The sequence below is a fragment of the Cherax quadricarinatus genome, chromosome 7 (assembly GCF_038502225.1).
Source record: "Cherax quadricarinatus isolate ZL_2023a chromosome 7, ASM3850222v1, whole genome shotgun sequence".
NCBI classification, from domain to species: domain Eukaryota; kingdom Metazoa; phylum Arthropoda; class Malacostraca; order Decapoda; family Parastacidae; genus Cherax; species Cherax quadricarinatus.
In genome coordinates this window covers 29,051,049-29,067,474 of record NC_091298.1, presented here as the reverse complement: position 1 = coordinate 29,067,474, position 16,426 = coordinate 29,051,049, and the positions used below count along the sequence as shown (strand labels likewise).

Here is a 16,426-nt window from a genome sequence, read left to right as displayed (position 1 = left end):
AGTGAATGGAGACAAATGGTTTTTAATACTTGACGTGCTGTTGGAGTGTGAGCAAAGTAACATTTATGAAGGGATTCAGGGAAACCGGCAGGCCGGACTTGAGTCCTGGAGATGGGAAGTACAGTGCCTGCACTCTGAAGGAGGGGTGTTAATGTTGCAGTTTAAAAACTGTAGTGTAAAGCACCCTTCTGGCAAGACAGTGATGGAGTGAATGATGGTGAAAGTTTTTCTTTTTCGGGCCACCCTGCCTTGGTGGGAATCGGCCGGTGTGATAATAAAAAAAAAAAAAAAAAATCCATTTGTTCTCTAGGCTTCCTTAACTTGTTAATCTCACTCCAAAACTTTTTCTTATTTTCAACAAAATTTGTTGATAACATCTCACCCACTCTCTCATTTGCTCTCTTTTTACATTGCTTCACCACTCTCTTAACCTCTCTCTTTTTCTCCATATACTCTTTCCTCCTTGCATCACTTCTACTTTGTAAAAACTTCTCATATGCTAACTTTTTCTCCCTTACTACTCTCTTTACATCATCATTCCACCAATTGCTCCTCTTCCCTCCCGCACCCACTTTCCTGTAACCACAAACTTCTGCTGAACATTCTAACACTACATTTTTAAACCTACCCCATACCTCTTCGACCCCATTGCCTATGCTCTCATTAGCCCATCTATCCTCCTATAGCTGTTTATATCTTACCCTAACTGCCTCCTCTTTTAGTTTATAAACCTTCACCTCTCTCTTCCCTGATTCTTCTATTCTCCTTGTATCCCATCTACCTTTTACTCTCAGTGTAGCTACAACTAGAAAGTGATCTGATATATCTGTGGCCCCTCTATAAACATGTACATCCTGAAGTCTACTCAACATTCTTTTATCTACTAATACATAATCCAACAAACTACTGTCATTTCGCCCTACATCATATCTTGTATACTTATTTATCCTCTTTTTCTTAAAATATGTATTACCTATAACTAAACCCCTTTCTATACAAAGTTCAATCAAAGGGCTCCCATTATCATTTACACCTGGCACCCCAAACTTACCTACCACACCCTCTCTAAAAGTTTCTCCTGCTTTAGCATTCAGGTCCCCTACCACAATTACTCTCTCACTTGGTTCAAAGGCTCCTATACATTCACTTAACATCTCCCAAAATCTCTCTCTCTCCTCTACATTCCTCTCTTCTCCAGGTGCATACACGCTTATTATGACCCACTTTTCGCATCCAACCTTTACTTTAATCCACATAATTCTTGAATTTACACATTCATATTCTCTTTTCTCCTTCCATAACTGATCCTTCAACATTACTGCTACCCCTTCCTTTGCTCTTACTCTCTCAGATACTCCAGATTTAATCCCATTTATTTCCCCCCACCGAAACTCCCCTACCCCCTTCAGCTTTGTTTCGCTTAGGGCCAGGACATCCAACTTCTTTTCATTCATAACATCAGCAATCATCTGTTTCTTGTCATCCACACTACATCCACGCACATTCAAGCATCCCAAGTTTATGAAGTTTTTCTTCTTCTCTTTTTTAGTAAATGTCTACAGGAGAAGGGGTTACTAGCCCATTGCTCCCGGCATTTTAGTCGCCTCATACGACACGCATGGCTTACCGAGGAAAGATTCTTTTCCACTTCCCCATGGACAATAGAAGAAATAAAGAAGAACAAGAGCTATTTAGAAAAAGGAGAAAAACCTAGATGTATGTATATATATATATGCATGTGCGTGTCTGTGAAGTGTGACCAAAGTGTAAGTAGGAGTAGCAAGATATCCCTGTTATCTAGCGTGTTTATGAGACAGAAAAAGAAACCAGCAATCCTACCATCATGCAAAACAGTTACAGGTTTCTGTTTCACAGTCATCTGGCAGGACGGTAGTACTTCCCTGGGTGGTTGCTGTCTACCAACCTACTACCTATAACTAACTCAGGTATCAACTCTTTTCAGTCATGTAGTTGGGAAATATAGTGCCTGCACTTTGAAGGAGGGTAGGGGATATTTGCAGTTTTGAACTGTATTATTAGCACCCCTCTGTCAAGATAGTGATGGAGCGAGTGATGGTGAAAGTGTCTTATTTTTTGGGTCACCGTACCTCGGGTATTGGGATGCACCACAGCCTTGAAAAAACATGCTTGGTTATGGTTTATTAGCTAAAAATTGGAAAAAAAAAATGTTGAATTTTTGTGCTTGACAATGGATTCAAAATGGAGGGGAAGTGTTATATAGGAGAGGCTGGGGAGTAATTAACCCGTAAACGGTCCAGGCAGATCTCCGTTTACATGTGTAGTGCTACAAAAATAGATCTACATTTTTTTTTACATATTTTCAAATATAACAAAAAAAAAAGTAGATCTACTTTTTTTACATACTTTCAAATGTTGAAAAAACGTATATATACGTTTGGACCGTTTACGGGTTAATGAACAGGGGGACAGTGCTTTAGTGGCTGTAATTCCTTCATTTTTTTTTTTAATTTTTAAGTTGGATTTAGTAGAAAATAGTCTTTAATGGATAAATTGCTGAATTCTGGATACTTAGCAGCATTGTTCTGATGGATGAATACAAATTTTTATTTCTTTGCAAAGGTTACAGTGTGTGATTTACATTTTATAAAATGCTGTTAAGTACAAAGAGAGCCACTAACATGTCTGAACATTTCAGGCAGACTAATCAATGCTTACAGAGTACTTAAAACTAGGCATAGGTTATGGAGTGGTAAATTTTAATTATTCATTATTTTACATTGGTACAATATAGAGCTAGCCAAATTATTATAATTAATAAGATTTATAGTAGAGAAGTATTAAGAAAAAAAATAACAGTACTGAAGGCATACTAGCAAAATAATCAGGAATTGAGGCCTACAATAGGCTTCAAAATGAGTGAAATCAGAATGTAAGCAAGATATCATTTATGAAGGGATTCAGGGTAAACCTGTTAGTTGGATTTGAATCCTGGAGGTGGGAAGTTCAGGGGTGGGGATGTTGCAGTTCTGAGCATTATATGAACTGTGATATCAGCGTTCTTCTGGCTAGGAGACGGCTGGTGTTTAAAAACAGAGTGAGAGAGTGAGTGAGTGAGAAAAAGAATCAGAGATGCATTAACATGCCACCTGCTATTCCCCACCCCACTCCCCATCTATTCTGTGGTTCACCTTGTCTTTCAACTGTAGGTACATTCACTCTCAAATATCTGAATACATTCACTGTCTACATACTGCCTCCAATCCGAGAGAATTTTCCAGTAACATTAGGCCTTAGATAGGGATGTGGGATATCACTTGTTGCTTTTACTGAATTTTTTAGTTAATTTTTAATACTTTTTTTTTAGATTAGTGCTATTTATTTGTGATATATGGCAGTTTGGTGCCTATTTAGTACTCTCCTGATTTTTATATTGTATAGAGATTATGATTGATTTTTTTTATTTTTTTATTCTTTTTCCAGCCAGATTCATTTTGTATATGATAATTTGGTGCATGTGTGGTTTGCTCATATTTTTGATGAACATTAGTCAAGAAATGTTTCAATGTCTCTGAGCATTACTGATGTTTACATATGATAATGGGTTCACTTTATGTGCAGTGGATCAGGGAGACGACCGACTTGTTGAAAAAAAAAAAAAAAAATTAAGAAAAAGATCAGTGGAAATAAATACAGTGGTACCACTGCTCCCAACTTGACCATTTATGTAAGTGTATTATTGTAAGTGCTTTTGTAAGTGTATTTTTTGGGGTCTGAAATGGACTAATCTAATTTACATTATTCCTTATGGGAACAAATTCGTTTGGTAACGGCACTTGAACAGCCTTCTGGAGCGAAGAAAGTTCGAAACTCTGGGTACCACTGTATATATTTGCTGAAATAAGGTGGGCAAACTTGTGTGATATTATTGGAGTTAAAATGTCTCTTTATTTATATTATACATTGTATGCAAAACAACCACTCTGAAAGAATAGAGAAATTCCAAGCGCTTTCGTGACTACTCACATTATCAAGGAACTATTCCTTGATAATGTGAGTAGTCATGAAAGCGCTTGGAATTTCTCTATTCTTTCAGAGTGGTTGTTTTGCATATTCTGAAATCACCTGTTTACTGTGATCTTATTGCACTATACATTGTATATTAATATTTAATAAACAGAGCATGTGTACCAGTGATGGTTACCAAAGATATGTACAGTGACATTACAGTGATGTCACACTGATATCACAGTGGCATCTTTGAGCCTGGTTACTTCTTGCCTGCTACCATAACCACCTGTCTTTTTCTTATACGCAATATATGCACTTTGAGCAGAAAGAAACGGTAAATCATTGTTTGTGTATCTTAAAGGATGGAGATGCTGTACAAGAACTGGAAGAATGCCGTCTGAAAGTCAGTCACATTCTGCAGTCCTCTCTCATGTCAGATGGGTCCCGGCGCTTCGCAACACCTCCCCAGCAGATTGCAGTGTATAATAAGCGCATACAGCCAGTTCAAGATGAGGATGGAGATCCCTCGCCTCCCTGGGTGTACACTGACAAAGAATACATAGTTGGTGATGAGGTAGATAGTTTGCATATCTTATTATTTTATTAATTAAAAATTAATTTAGTTATTAATTCAGAATTCATTTATTTACAGTATATTTTAATGCATAAATTTTCCTTTTCTTAACTGTAGTCATCTGGAAGGTTACAGAAATGCTATTAAGATACAGATTTTAGAATGCTGCTCAATCTTTCTCTTTTATGCAGTCCGGTAAATTTTATGGAGTTGTTACATTGAGGCAAATGACCTGAATTTTTAATTATATATTGCAAAAAATATTATGAACATCAAAATGGTATACAATACCGACAGGTTGTTAGGTAAGACACATATGCAACAGTTAGACAACTTTATTCCGAAAGGTTTCGCCTACACAGTAGGCTTCTTCAGTCGAATACAGAAAATAGGCAGGAACAGTAGAGATGTGAAAACGATGTAATCAGTCCATCACCCTTGTAGTCGTAGATAGTTCCTGACTATGGAACTGAACTTCTCCAGGCCGAGGGACTGACAACCTCAAATTCTACGACTACAAGGGTGATGGACTGATTACATCGTTTTCACATCTCTACTGTTCCTGCCTATTTTCTGTATTCGACTGAAGAAGCCTACTGTGTAGGCGAAACCTTTCGGAATAAAGTTGTCTAACTGTTGCATATGTGTCTTACCTAACAAAAAATATTATCAAGAGAGTTAGGGGATAGACAGAAATAGGACTGTAGGGGGGTAAAAAAAAAAAAGGAGAATTTGGGAAGGGAAGGGAAAGGGAAGTGTTGATCAGAGGATTTTTGTTAAAAGCATACATTTCAACACTATGAAGAATATGGTAAGAAGCTATTTATTGCATGCATTGATTTGAAAAAAGACACACACTGTAAGTGGTATGTTGTAAAAGCTTTAAAGAAAAAGTTTTTTAAGGAGAGCAAAACTTTATTGAACATTTAGAGAGGATGGAGCACAATAGGATGACTAGGAGGGTGTTTAAATCTGAAGTGGAGGGAAGAAGGGAGTAGGGATTCTCCCAGGAAAAGTTGGAGGGAGGGGGTAAAGGAGGTTTTGAGTACTGGGGGTTTGGATCATTGGAAAGAGTAAGGTGACGAAGGTAACAAAAACATTAAATAATGAAAGATAGGATATCAGATTGGAGGGAGGGAGTTTGGAGGAAGTGAATGTGTTCAGATGTTTGTGAGTGGACCTGTCAGCAGATTGGTCTAAGAGAGATAAGGTCAACCATAGTATTGATAAAGGAGAAAAGGTGAGTGGTGCACTGAGGTGTCTGTGGAGACAAAGAACATTATACATGGGAGCAAAAAGGGAATGTATGAGAGTATAGTGGTACCAATGCTCTTATATGGGTGTGAAGCATGGGTTGTGAATGTTGCAGTACGGAGGAGGCTGGAGCAATGGAGACATTGTGTCTGAGGGCATTGTATGATGTGAATATTATGCAGAAAATTCTTAGCTTGGAGATTAGGAAGAGGTGCAGGGTTACTAAAAGTATTATCCAGAGGGCTGAAGAGGGGTTGTTGAGGTGGTTTGTATACTTAGAGAGGATGGAACAAAATAGGATGACTTGGAGGGTGCATAAATCTGTAGTGGAGGGAAAGCAAGGTAGAGGTAGTCTTAGGAAAAGTTGGAGTAGGTGGTTAAGGAGGTTTTATGTGTGAGGCTTAGACATCCAGCAAGTGTGTGTGAATGTGTTTGACAAGAGTGAATGGAGGCAAGTGGTTTTTATGACTTGATGTGCTGGTGGAGTGTGAGCAAGGTAATATGTATAAAAGGATTCAAGGAAACTGAGGTAGGGTTACTCTGCCTTATTGGGAAAGAGCTAATTTGTTAAAATGAAAGAAATAAATAACAAAAAAGGCACAATACCGTGACTGGAACAATACACAAATAACCCGCACATAAAAGAGAGAAGCTTACGACGACATTTCGGTCCGACTTGGACCATTGACAAAGTCACACTAACCAGAGGTGGAGCAGGACGGCTATATATAGGCAGGAAGAGGTGGTGGTAGTAGTAGTAGTACAAGAATTGTATATTGTGTGACTTTGTCAATGGTCCAAGTCGGACCGAAACGTCGTCGTAAGCTTCTCTCTTTTATGTGCGGGTTATTTGTGTATGAAAGAAATAGTCCATCTAACCAATTTTTCTGAATCCCTTCAAAAATGTTGATTTGCTCACACTCCAAGAGCACATAAAGTCATAAAAAACACTTTTCTCCACTCATTGATGTAGCACTCTCACACAAGCTTGTGTGATGCTCATGTTAGGGATCTCTTGGTTATTTCCCTTATATTTGAAGTGAAGTTGTTGAAAGCCTTGGATACACTATTCTTATTGCTCTCCTGCTTTTCTTTGAGTATTTTTGCTCTATTATTTGTGCCTCCACTTCTCTTAAGGACAAATTTTGGTGTGCAGACCTTGAACTTCACAAAAATGTTCATGTCTGTGATACATTAAAAAATCATGGGATTAAATGATTAGTAGATAATGTTGGCGCTTCAGGTAAGTAAGGGATACTACAGTGTTATCTCTGCCCACTACAGTACAACTACATAATGCCACTTTTTATTAAAGTAAATTATGCTTATGCATACAGTACTTGCCAACCGAAGACATATTCTGCACAGGCTTCCCTCATAAGCATTTCAGGCTTATGGCAACTGTAGTAATGTGAATTGAGCCATCAACACTACATTCTTCAGAGCAGGAATCTTCATTAAGTTCTTGTGATTCACAGTGATTGCATAAGAGTGAATGTGTATCACACATGAGAATCAGTAGTAGAAATTGGCATTGCACAAAAATGTCTCCAGATATAGTGAACCTGCATAAACTGAGGGATTACTGTACATTGTATCACATTAGGGCAGAGGAGGGTAACTAGGGAAGAAAAGAAAAATGATTTTGCGCTAGTTATCAAGATTTTTTGGCAACTATAACATATGGTTATATTTTAACATAATTGGAGGAAGGCATAGACAACCAGCATGAGGCTTTATCAAGAACACTAACACATAATAAATACTGGAGACCAACAAGAAGCCTTATCAAGTGCAGTGGTCCCTTTAGTTGCAATGGTCTTCAGTTATGATAATGTTGAGTTACAATATTCTCTTTTAAGGGAATTTAGTTTTGAGTTGCAATGAAAAATTTGAGACACGATATGTGTACAGTGGAGATGGTGGTGGTTCGTACGTTGGACTACGTGTGGCCAGCAGTAACAGCCTCGTTGGTCAGGCCCTGATCCACCAGGAGGTCTTGTCGTGGACCGGGCTGCAGGGGCGTTGATCCCCAGAATGCCCTCCATGTAGACTCCAGGTAGGTAGACACTCTACCCTGCCCTGCCCTGCCCTGCCCTGCCCTGCCATGCCATGCCCTGCCACTTCTCATAGGCATAAACCTATGAAAGATAAGCTTACTTTTCTGTAGGCTGCCAATGTGTCTGGATATTTCAAGCTGCAGCCTATCCTTGTTTATGACTCAGAAAACTCCAGTGTGTTTTAACAACAAAAAGTATCCAAGAGCAGGTTGGTTGTGCTCTGATGTTTTGGAACAAATTACCTTAAAACCATGTGTTTTTGGGTTTAAGTTATGATAGTTTTGAGGTATGGTACATCTTCCAGAATGAATTAATATCCTAACTCACTATACACTAACATGTAATTACTCTTCAGAGTACTGGCCTATGAGCTTTAGGACTCACCTGCCAGGGGTTCAAGACCCACCCATTACAATATTTGATTTACTAACACACAGTAAACACTGGAGACAAACAGAAGCTTTATCAAGTATTGTGACCCCTGAATGGGTCACAATGTATATAATGTATATTACCTGTTCATATAATTTTATATTGCTTATATTTGCGATATTAGCTAAATCGTAAATATATTGCTTTATATTATTATTTGACTTAGTTATATTATTAGGTAGGATGTAAAATTTATATATTCAGTGCTTATAGTTCGAGTGTTAAGTAGCTGACAGCATTGTCTAACTACTGTAGATTTTACTTTGCTTGTTTCGCTGCCGGCTTCTGTGTTGCTGGGCAGCAGCAGTCCACAGAGATTCACGTGATCAAGGTGGGGTGATCACACCTCACCAGGAGTGAGTGTCTGCGTGGCCTGCGCTTTCTTGTCTGTTTGACGTTGCTTCTAACAAGATGTCTCTCTCCAGCTTCCTTGCTGGCCCTTGTTGGAAGATCGTCTCTGTTGCTTTCTTGTTGTTGGTTCTGTATAACTCTGTTCACTGAACATAGCCTAGACTTAGTGATTTTTGACGTACTGAGGTTGTGTGTCTCATAGGCACTCTGAGAAACTCAGGTCCTGAGCTGTAGCTTCTGACCTAATTTGTACTGGTATCTGTGTACTGTCACAGTCGGGGATTTTCTAATGCTGAACTTAGATTCAGTAGTATGGGAGTTTTGTGACTTTTGTGGAGGATCTGCAGATGGTCCCTACTTAGCGTCATTAAATTATCTACTTGTTCCTGATTCTGTGTCGCTGTTGCTTGTTATATTGCTGTTTGGCTTATCAGTCATTTTATTGTTCAAGCAAGCTGTTCTGATTGCCAGGTTGGTCAAGATGTTAGTTTATGTGAGGACTTTTAGTCAGTCACTGGTTAAGTCTAGTCAAGTCTTGAGACATAGCGAACTACTTAGAGCACTTACACACACACACACAAACTTACTTGTATATATTTGTATTATGTTATTAAATGCTAACAATTTACCAGACGATACTTAAAAGCCATAAAGATGTGATATGTGCCTTCAGCACAATACTACTGTATATGAGAGAAGTGTAGGAACTTGCATCCTATATTATATTCAATTGATTACTATAATTTACTTTGATCTTATACACCTAGACAACTTTATTGTTATTAATAAACTTATTAAATTTTAATCTCTTTAGTTAGTAGCCTACCAGTTGTAATCCTAAAGCACTGTTGAATCTTACTAAATTCTAATGGATAATTGGACCAGGATACTGATTACTTGTTATAAAAACCCAGTAACAGGCTGGATGCTAGAAAGGCAGTTCTTTCTAGTATTCACTGGAGATCTCTATGCTTATTAGAAATCACATTTTTTTGTAACAAATGGGGACCTGTCTGGGAGGCTTTTGATCCAAGGTGTTGGAGAAATTGTCTAGTTTGACACACTAGTAACTCTATGGTCAAACACTTTGAGTACTTTCGTAATCTAAAGACTTTGAGTTTAGTCTTGTACAACATAATACATGGATGTATGTACAGGAAGGCCCCACTTACACGGCTGGTTAGGTTCCAGGCTACCGCCATAAAGCGGAAACTGCCGTAAAGTGGAACACCCTTTTTTTCCACTTACAAATGCATACAAACACTAGATAACAAGTTTACACTAACATATATTAAGTTAACAATAGAACCAGGCACCAAAAAACAATAAAAAAGTACAATACACACATAGTGCACTCATTACTTACCTTAAAATATTTAGTCTTAATCTAGGGAGGCCTGGTCAAAGACTGGGCCGCGGGGGCGTTGACCCCCGGAACTCTCTCCAGGTAAACTCTCTCCAGGGTGAGACAAGTAGTATTTATTGTAAGAAATCAAGTGTGGTATGTATGGTAGTCAGCCAGGCTACCATACCAGGCCACCCCACCCACACATACAATTCTATGATATTTAAGCATCCCAGAGGGATAAAATGTATATACAGTTCACTCATTACTTACCTTAAAATATAGGGTGAGATGAGTAGTATTTATTGCAAAAAATCAAGTGTGGTAAGTATGGTAGTCAGCCGGGCTACCATACCAGGCCAACCCACCTACACATAATATTCTATTACATTAAAGCATCCCAGAGCGATAAAATGTATATACAGTTCACTCATTACTTACCTTAAAATATTTGTAGTCATAATGTAGGGTCAGGAGTAAGTAAATGAGTTAAAATGAATAAATGAGAGAGAGAAAGAATGAGTGCATGAGAGAGGACAGGCGCAGAGTTATGTAAACAAACCAGGCAAAGGTAAGTTTTGTAAACGTCTGGTTTGTGTACAAGTTACATTGTGTACAGGTTGTCTCTACATTGATACGGTAGAATAAATAAAGAAGAACACTCCCATTCTCATGTAACATCATTTTGAGAAGAAATGATGCTCTGAGTGAAGGCAATGGAAATAAGTCACTCTGACTTTTTTGGGTTATCCTAGGTTCTCTACACATATGTTGTTATGTATGATAATCTATGTAACTGTATTTGTGTATACCTGAATAAACTTACATACATACGAAAGGAATAATTTTCTACAGTTACCCCCAGTAACACATTTTCTCTTATGTTAGATTAGAGAAAATGTTATCCTTGGCATCACTTGTACAAGTTATCTGGCTACCACATCTCATATTTATGTTTATTTATTCTATTGTAGGGTGTATTTATCATCTTTTTATGTTATGTATCGTGTTTATTATATAATTTTGAAAAAAATATCATGGATGGATTAATGAAAATGTGTATATTAACGTAATATACAACATTTAATGAGACTCGGTGATTATTATTATTAGTATTATCATTTCTAATATGGCGTCACTTGTGCAAGTCGTCTGCTACCACATCTCATATTTATGTTTATTTATTCTATTGTGGGGTGTATTTATCATCTTTTTATGTTATGTATCGTGTTTATTATATAATTTTGAAAAAATATCATAGATGGATTAATGAAAATGTGTATTTAACGTAATATACGACATTTAAATGAGACTCGATGATTATTATTATCATTACTAATATGACGTCTGGAGACATAAGACACTCTTACTGATTTTAATGTGTACCTGCATGCCAGCACAGTATGTAAGTTTATTTAAGTACAGGTATACATAAGTATAATTATCAGAGTATATATAAAATATGAAATAACTTTTAAAAACATTTGAAATTTTGGAGTTTCCAGACAAAATAGAGAGACTTAGTGCTTACTGAGCTCACGAAGAATGTAAACAAACAAGGTGGGGCGCGGTGACCATATTAGAAAGTCAGGTGGGGGGAGCCGTATAGCGAGTTTTGGTCATAATTTGAAATGACCGTATTAGCGGAACGCCGTAAAGTGAAACGCCGTAAAGCGGGGCCCTGCTGTACTTGACTGAGCCTCTTGATCCAAGGAGATGGAAATACTGTTTATGAGCTCTAGCTCTAAGACAACCAACACTAAAATTCCTATTAGGATTATAGTTTCCTATAATCACTCTCTCGTAGTGCATTTATTTTCGTGATGTATGTCAAAGTGAAACAGTTAACTGATACTCTGACTTTGTCTGAGTTGAGTACATTAAAACTTCAGACGTGTTGGTGAGTAGCCAAATATCTCAGTGTGGCGTATAACAGGAATTACACCGCAGAAACTGTCAGAGCGTTAATTAAAGATATATTGTTTCCTGCTCATGCGGAGATGTCTGATTATGATTCAGATACAGAGAGCATAGTGTCACAATTAGGAAGTATATCTCTATTGGGTGACGTAGAAGAGAAAGCAACTACGGCAGAAGTGTCTGAGCCTAGTGTAACTCTGTTCACACTCGCACCTTCCCACCTGACTAACACAATAGTACAGAGTGTAGCTGGTAGTATGACTCAGCCTCATACTAGTACCATGTATGCTACACCTGTATCTACTTATCCTAGACCAGATCTAGACACTCTAGGGATGGCTGGACAAGGTGTCCGACCTAAGGACCGTCCAGAAAGACATGTTAATTTCCCCACTCCTCCGTTACTCACTGGTCCTATCTCTGAGGAACAATTTGAGAGGATGGAATGCCTCATTATGTTGCAGACTGCACAAATAGAGGCACAGAGGAAATTGAACGAAGAAGATTTCCAGAGAGAAAATGTTCGTCTCGGAAGACAACAGCCTGAGAGATCTGACAAAGTTGATAAACCTGTTAGTACAACACAGGACACATTTAATGTGCAGAAAGCTGCCTCAATGGTTCCTAAGTTTTTTGAGAGTGACTTAGACATCTATTTTGATGTGTTTGAAAACCAGGCACGTGCTATGAACTGGCCACGTAAGCACTGGGCTACCTTGTTGCACACAGCTTTGACAGGAAGAGCTCAAACTTGTACTGCTGCTTTACCATTTGCCAAGTACATTAGTTATGACGCTGTCAAGGAAACTATTCTAGAGACATATAACTTGTTACCTGTACGTTATCAACGTGCATTTCGTACGTTACAACGACGACAAGATGAAACTTGTGTAGAGTTTGCTCATGAGAAAAAAGTTGCATTTGAGAGGTAGTGCAGAGCTGCTAAGTGCAATAATTATGACAGTCTGGTTCAGTTGTTACTTCACGAAGAGTTTTACAACTGTATGTCTGCTGACATACAAGAACATCTGATCGATCATACTGCCTCGGATATTCTGGAAACTGCAGCATTAGCAGACAATTATGAGATTTCTCACAAACTTGTATGTACTAAAACACAGAGAAACAAGGTAACTAAAAATTGTCCTAGAAGTTGGCAACCTAAATCAGCTGATCAGTGCCGGCTTGATGTACCTGCTACTGTAACTTCTCGTACCTTTACCAGGAAAACTCACAATCCTGAATCTGTCTCTGTCATAAGACAGGAGTCTGATACTGAGAAGAAGAAAGTTAAATGCACCTATTGTAACAGAAAAGGACATGCTAGAGAGTATTGCTATAAGTTAGAAAGAGATACGAGAAGCGGTCGTGTGGCTGGTGCCCCCACACAAGTCGTATCTTCTTCCCTGCAACAAAGGCACCAGAATCCTAGTAATACCTCTGATCCAACTGTTTTACATGATAATACTCAGAATAGATGACTAGCATCAGAAAGTGTATCTGACGAAAAAATTCGTTCAGCAATGAGTCCTTACTTATTGAGAGGCAAAGTAGGACTTGACGAATTACATCTATCTGAGATAATTACTTTCAGAGACACTGGCAGTTATCTCACGTTATTGAGAGAAGATGTGTTGCCCATAACTGATGATAACTATTGCAAGATAGATGTATTGTTAGAAGCCTATGGAGGGGCTGTTATAAAAGTACCTCTGCACAAAGTTTACATTGAAACAAGCTATTATACTGGTTATATTTCAGTGGGTATATCCAGTGGTGTATTTCCTATCAGGTCAGTGGACTTGTTGATAGGGAACGATATCCTTCATGCTGGTATATATAAGGAACCACTAGTGATTGATAATAACACTGATGATAATTATGCCATTGAAGCTTGTAGAGAGAAGCCTATTTTATTTCCTCTCAGCGCAATTACTAGAGCTATATCAACGATAAAACAACCATCGTTGTCTCCTGTTGAGTTAGTTGATGACAATGATTTGGGCTTGAATATGTTGTTTAGTGATGCTCTGCGCCCAGGATCATTAACACTGACTTCCCCCAGTCATCAACCTGGTCAGGACACAACTGACGTTAAATTTCTGACTCATGATGATTTAATCAAGGATCAGTTTGTTGATCAGTCACTGGAAAGACTGAGAGATATGGCAGTTACTGAGAGTGAAGCAAAGGATCTCGATAATTGTTACTATTATAGTAATGGTGTACTGATGGAGAAAAATACTTGTAAGTTGTCAGCTGATAGTGTTTCCACCACAGTCAAGTATCTCGTAGTGTTACCAGTTACATTTCGTGAACAAGCCATTGATTTTGCTCACAATAGTCCCATAGGAGGACATTTGGGTGTCCAGAACACTCGGTAAACTGGCAAAACATTTTACTTGGCCAAAAATGAAGAAAACAGTAGCTGATCATGTGCGCCATTGCCACGTCTGTCAAGTGACAGGCAAGCCAGCACACACACCTCCACCTGCACCTCTCACTGAACTAACTAGTAGCAAATTTCAGTTCATCTGGACTAGGGATTGTTCAGACTCGTTTACAAGGTTGAAGCATCTGCTTTCCTCTGCTCCTGTATTGAGGAGTCCTAATTTCAATCTTCCCTTCTTTTTACATATAGATGCGAGTGGTTATGCAGTGTGTGCTGTCCTGCTCCAACAGTCAGCATCCACTGACATTCTCCATCCTATATGTTACTATTCATCTAAGCTCAAACGACACCAGAAAAATTATGCCACTATTGAGAAAGAGGCTCTAGCTCTTGTGGCGTCCTTGGAACATTTTGACGTGTATTTGGGTACTTCCCCATTTAAATTTAACATTTTTTTCGGACCACAATCCACTCACCTACATAAACACAATGAAGAGTAAAAATGCTAGGATCATGAGGTGGGCTTTCAGAATCCAGCCTTACTCTATTAGTATACAACATATCAGTGGTCACTGTAATTGCTGATGCTCTGTCACGTCCTTAATTATCATTGTTACATTTAAATTAACATAATTTTATGCCCAAATACCTTATGTTATTTGCTACGTCAAATTCAGTAAATTAACGTAATCTATCAAGCCCATGTTAACTATGTATACTCATGTCTAATTATTCTATTTATATATTCACAGTAGTGGTGATATATGTTGGTGTGAGAAGGAGAAAGTTGGAGATAGAAGCTGAATGATGAGTGTGTAGAGTGTTGTGTGGGTGATGCTAGTTACTGAGTGGCAGAACACAGTCCTGCAGGAGCCCTAAGTTACTGCACTCAAGCTTTCTCATACGCAGATGTCCATACTGCCTCGCATTCCACTACCACTACTTAAGAGTGGAATGCTGTCTCTTGTCTATTGCACAAGACTGTTGTTATAATATACAGTCTCCACTACTATGATCGAGCCTCAACGTGTCATGCTTGTCTATGCTATCCTGTCTCCACACTGATGTACGATGTACATAACCATGAGTATGCAGAGATAGGATACGCTGTGTACTGCCCTAGTACGAGGGGCATAACTTATAGTGAAACAGACACTGTAAAATGTAAGAAGTGCTCGGCACAAGAGTGACTGATTTTTTTTATATTAAATTGTGTTATTAAAGTGACGTGAGTAATCACAGTAATCATGTGAAAGACACTAACGCAACTCCTAGTGCGACCATTTGTCATGCTGGGGGGGTATTGCGACCCCTGAATGGGTCACAATGTATATAATGTATATTACCTGTTCATATAATTTTATATTGCTTATACAGTGGACCCTCGCCTAACGAATGCATCGCATAACGTTAAATTCACCTAACGATACATTTTAACGCTAACTTTTGCCTCGGCTAACACTAAAAAACTCGCCTAACGATATTCGTTCTCGGGTACCAATTAATATCATTAGGTGAGGGTCCACTGTATTTGCGATATTAGCTAAATTGTAAATACATTGTTTTATATTATTATTTGACTTAGTTATATTATTAGGTAGGATGTAACATTTATATATTATTCAGTGCTCATAGTTCAAGTGTTAAGTAGCTGCCAGCATTGTCTAACTACTGTAGTTTTCATTTTGCTTGTTTCCCTGCCGGCTTCTGTGTTGCTGGGCAGCAGCAGTCCACAGAGAGTCACGTGATCAGGGTGGGGTGATCACACCTCACCAGGAGCGAGTGTCTGCGTGGCCTGCGCTTTGTCTGTTTGATGTTGCTTCTAACAAGATGTCTCTCTCTAGCTCCCTTGCTGGCCCTTGTTGGAAGATCGTTTCTGTTGCTTTCTTGTTGTTGATTCTGTATAACTGTTCACAGAACATAGCCTAGACTTAGTGATTTTTGACGTTGTACTGAGGTTGTGTGTCTCATAGACACTCTGAGAAACTCAGGTCCTGAGCAGTAGCTTCTGACCTAATTTGTACTGGTATCTGTTATTTTCATATAGTAGGACTTGAGTCCTGGAAATGGGAAGTACAATGCCTGCACTTTAAAGGAGGAGTTTGGGA

General features: G+C 38.5%; 1 protein-coding gene across 2 annotated transcripts in view; it reads left to right on the top strand.

Annotated features, from left to right (window-relative positions):
* Nucleotides 1–16,426, top strand: part of Arp8 (Actin-related protein 8) — a 311,465-nt gene that overhangs the window by 21,284 nt on the left and 273,755 nt on the right. For both annotated transcript variants that reach the window (XM_070082386.1, XM_070082385.1), the window contains exon 3: nt 4,352–4,564. In XM_070082386.1, the coding sequence (XP_069938487.1) occupies nt 4,352–4,564 (213 nt within the window). The remainder of the gene's footprint in view (nt 1–4,351; nt 4,565–16,426) is intronic.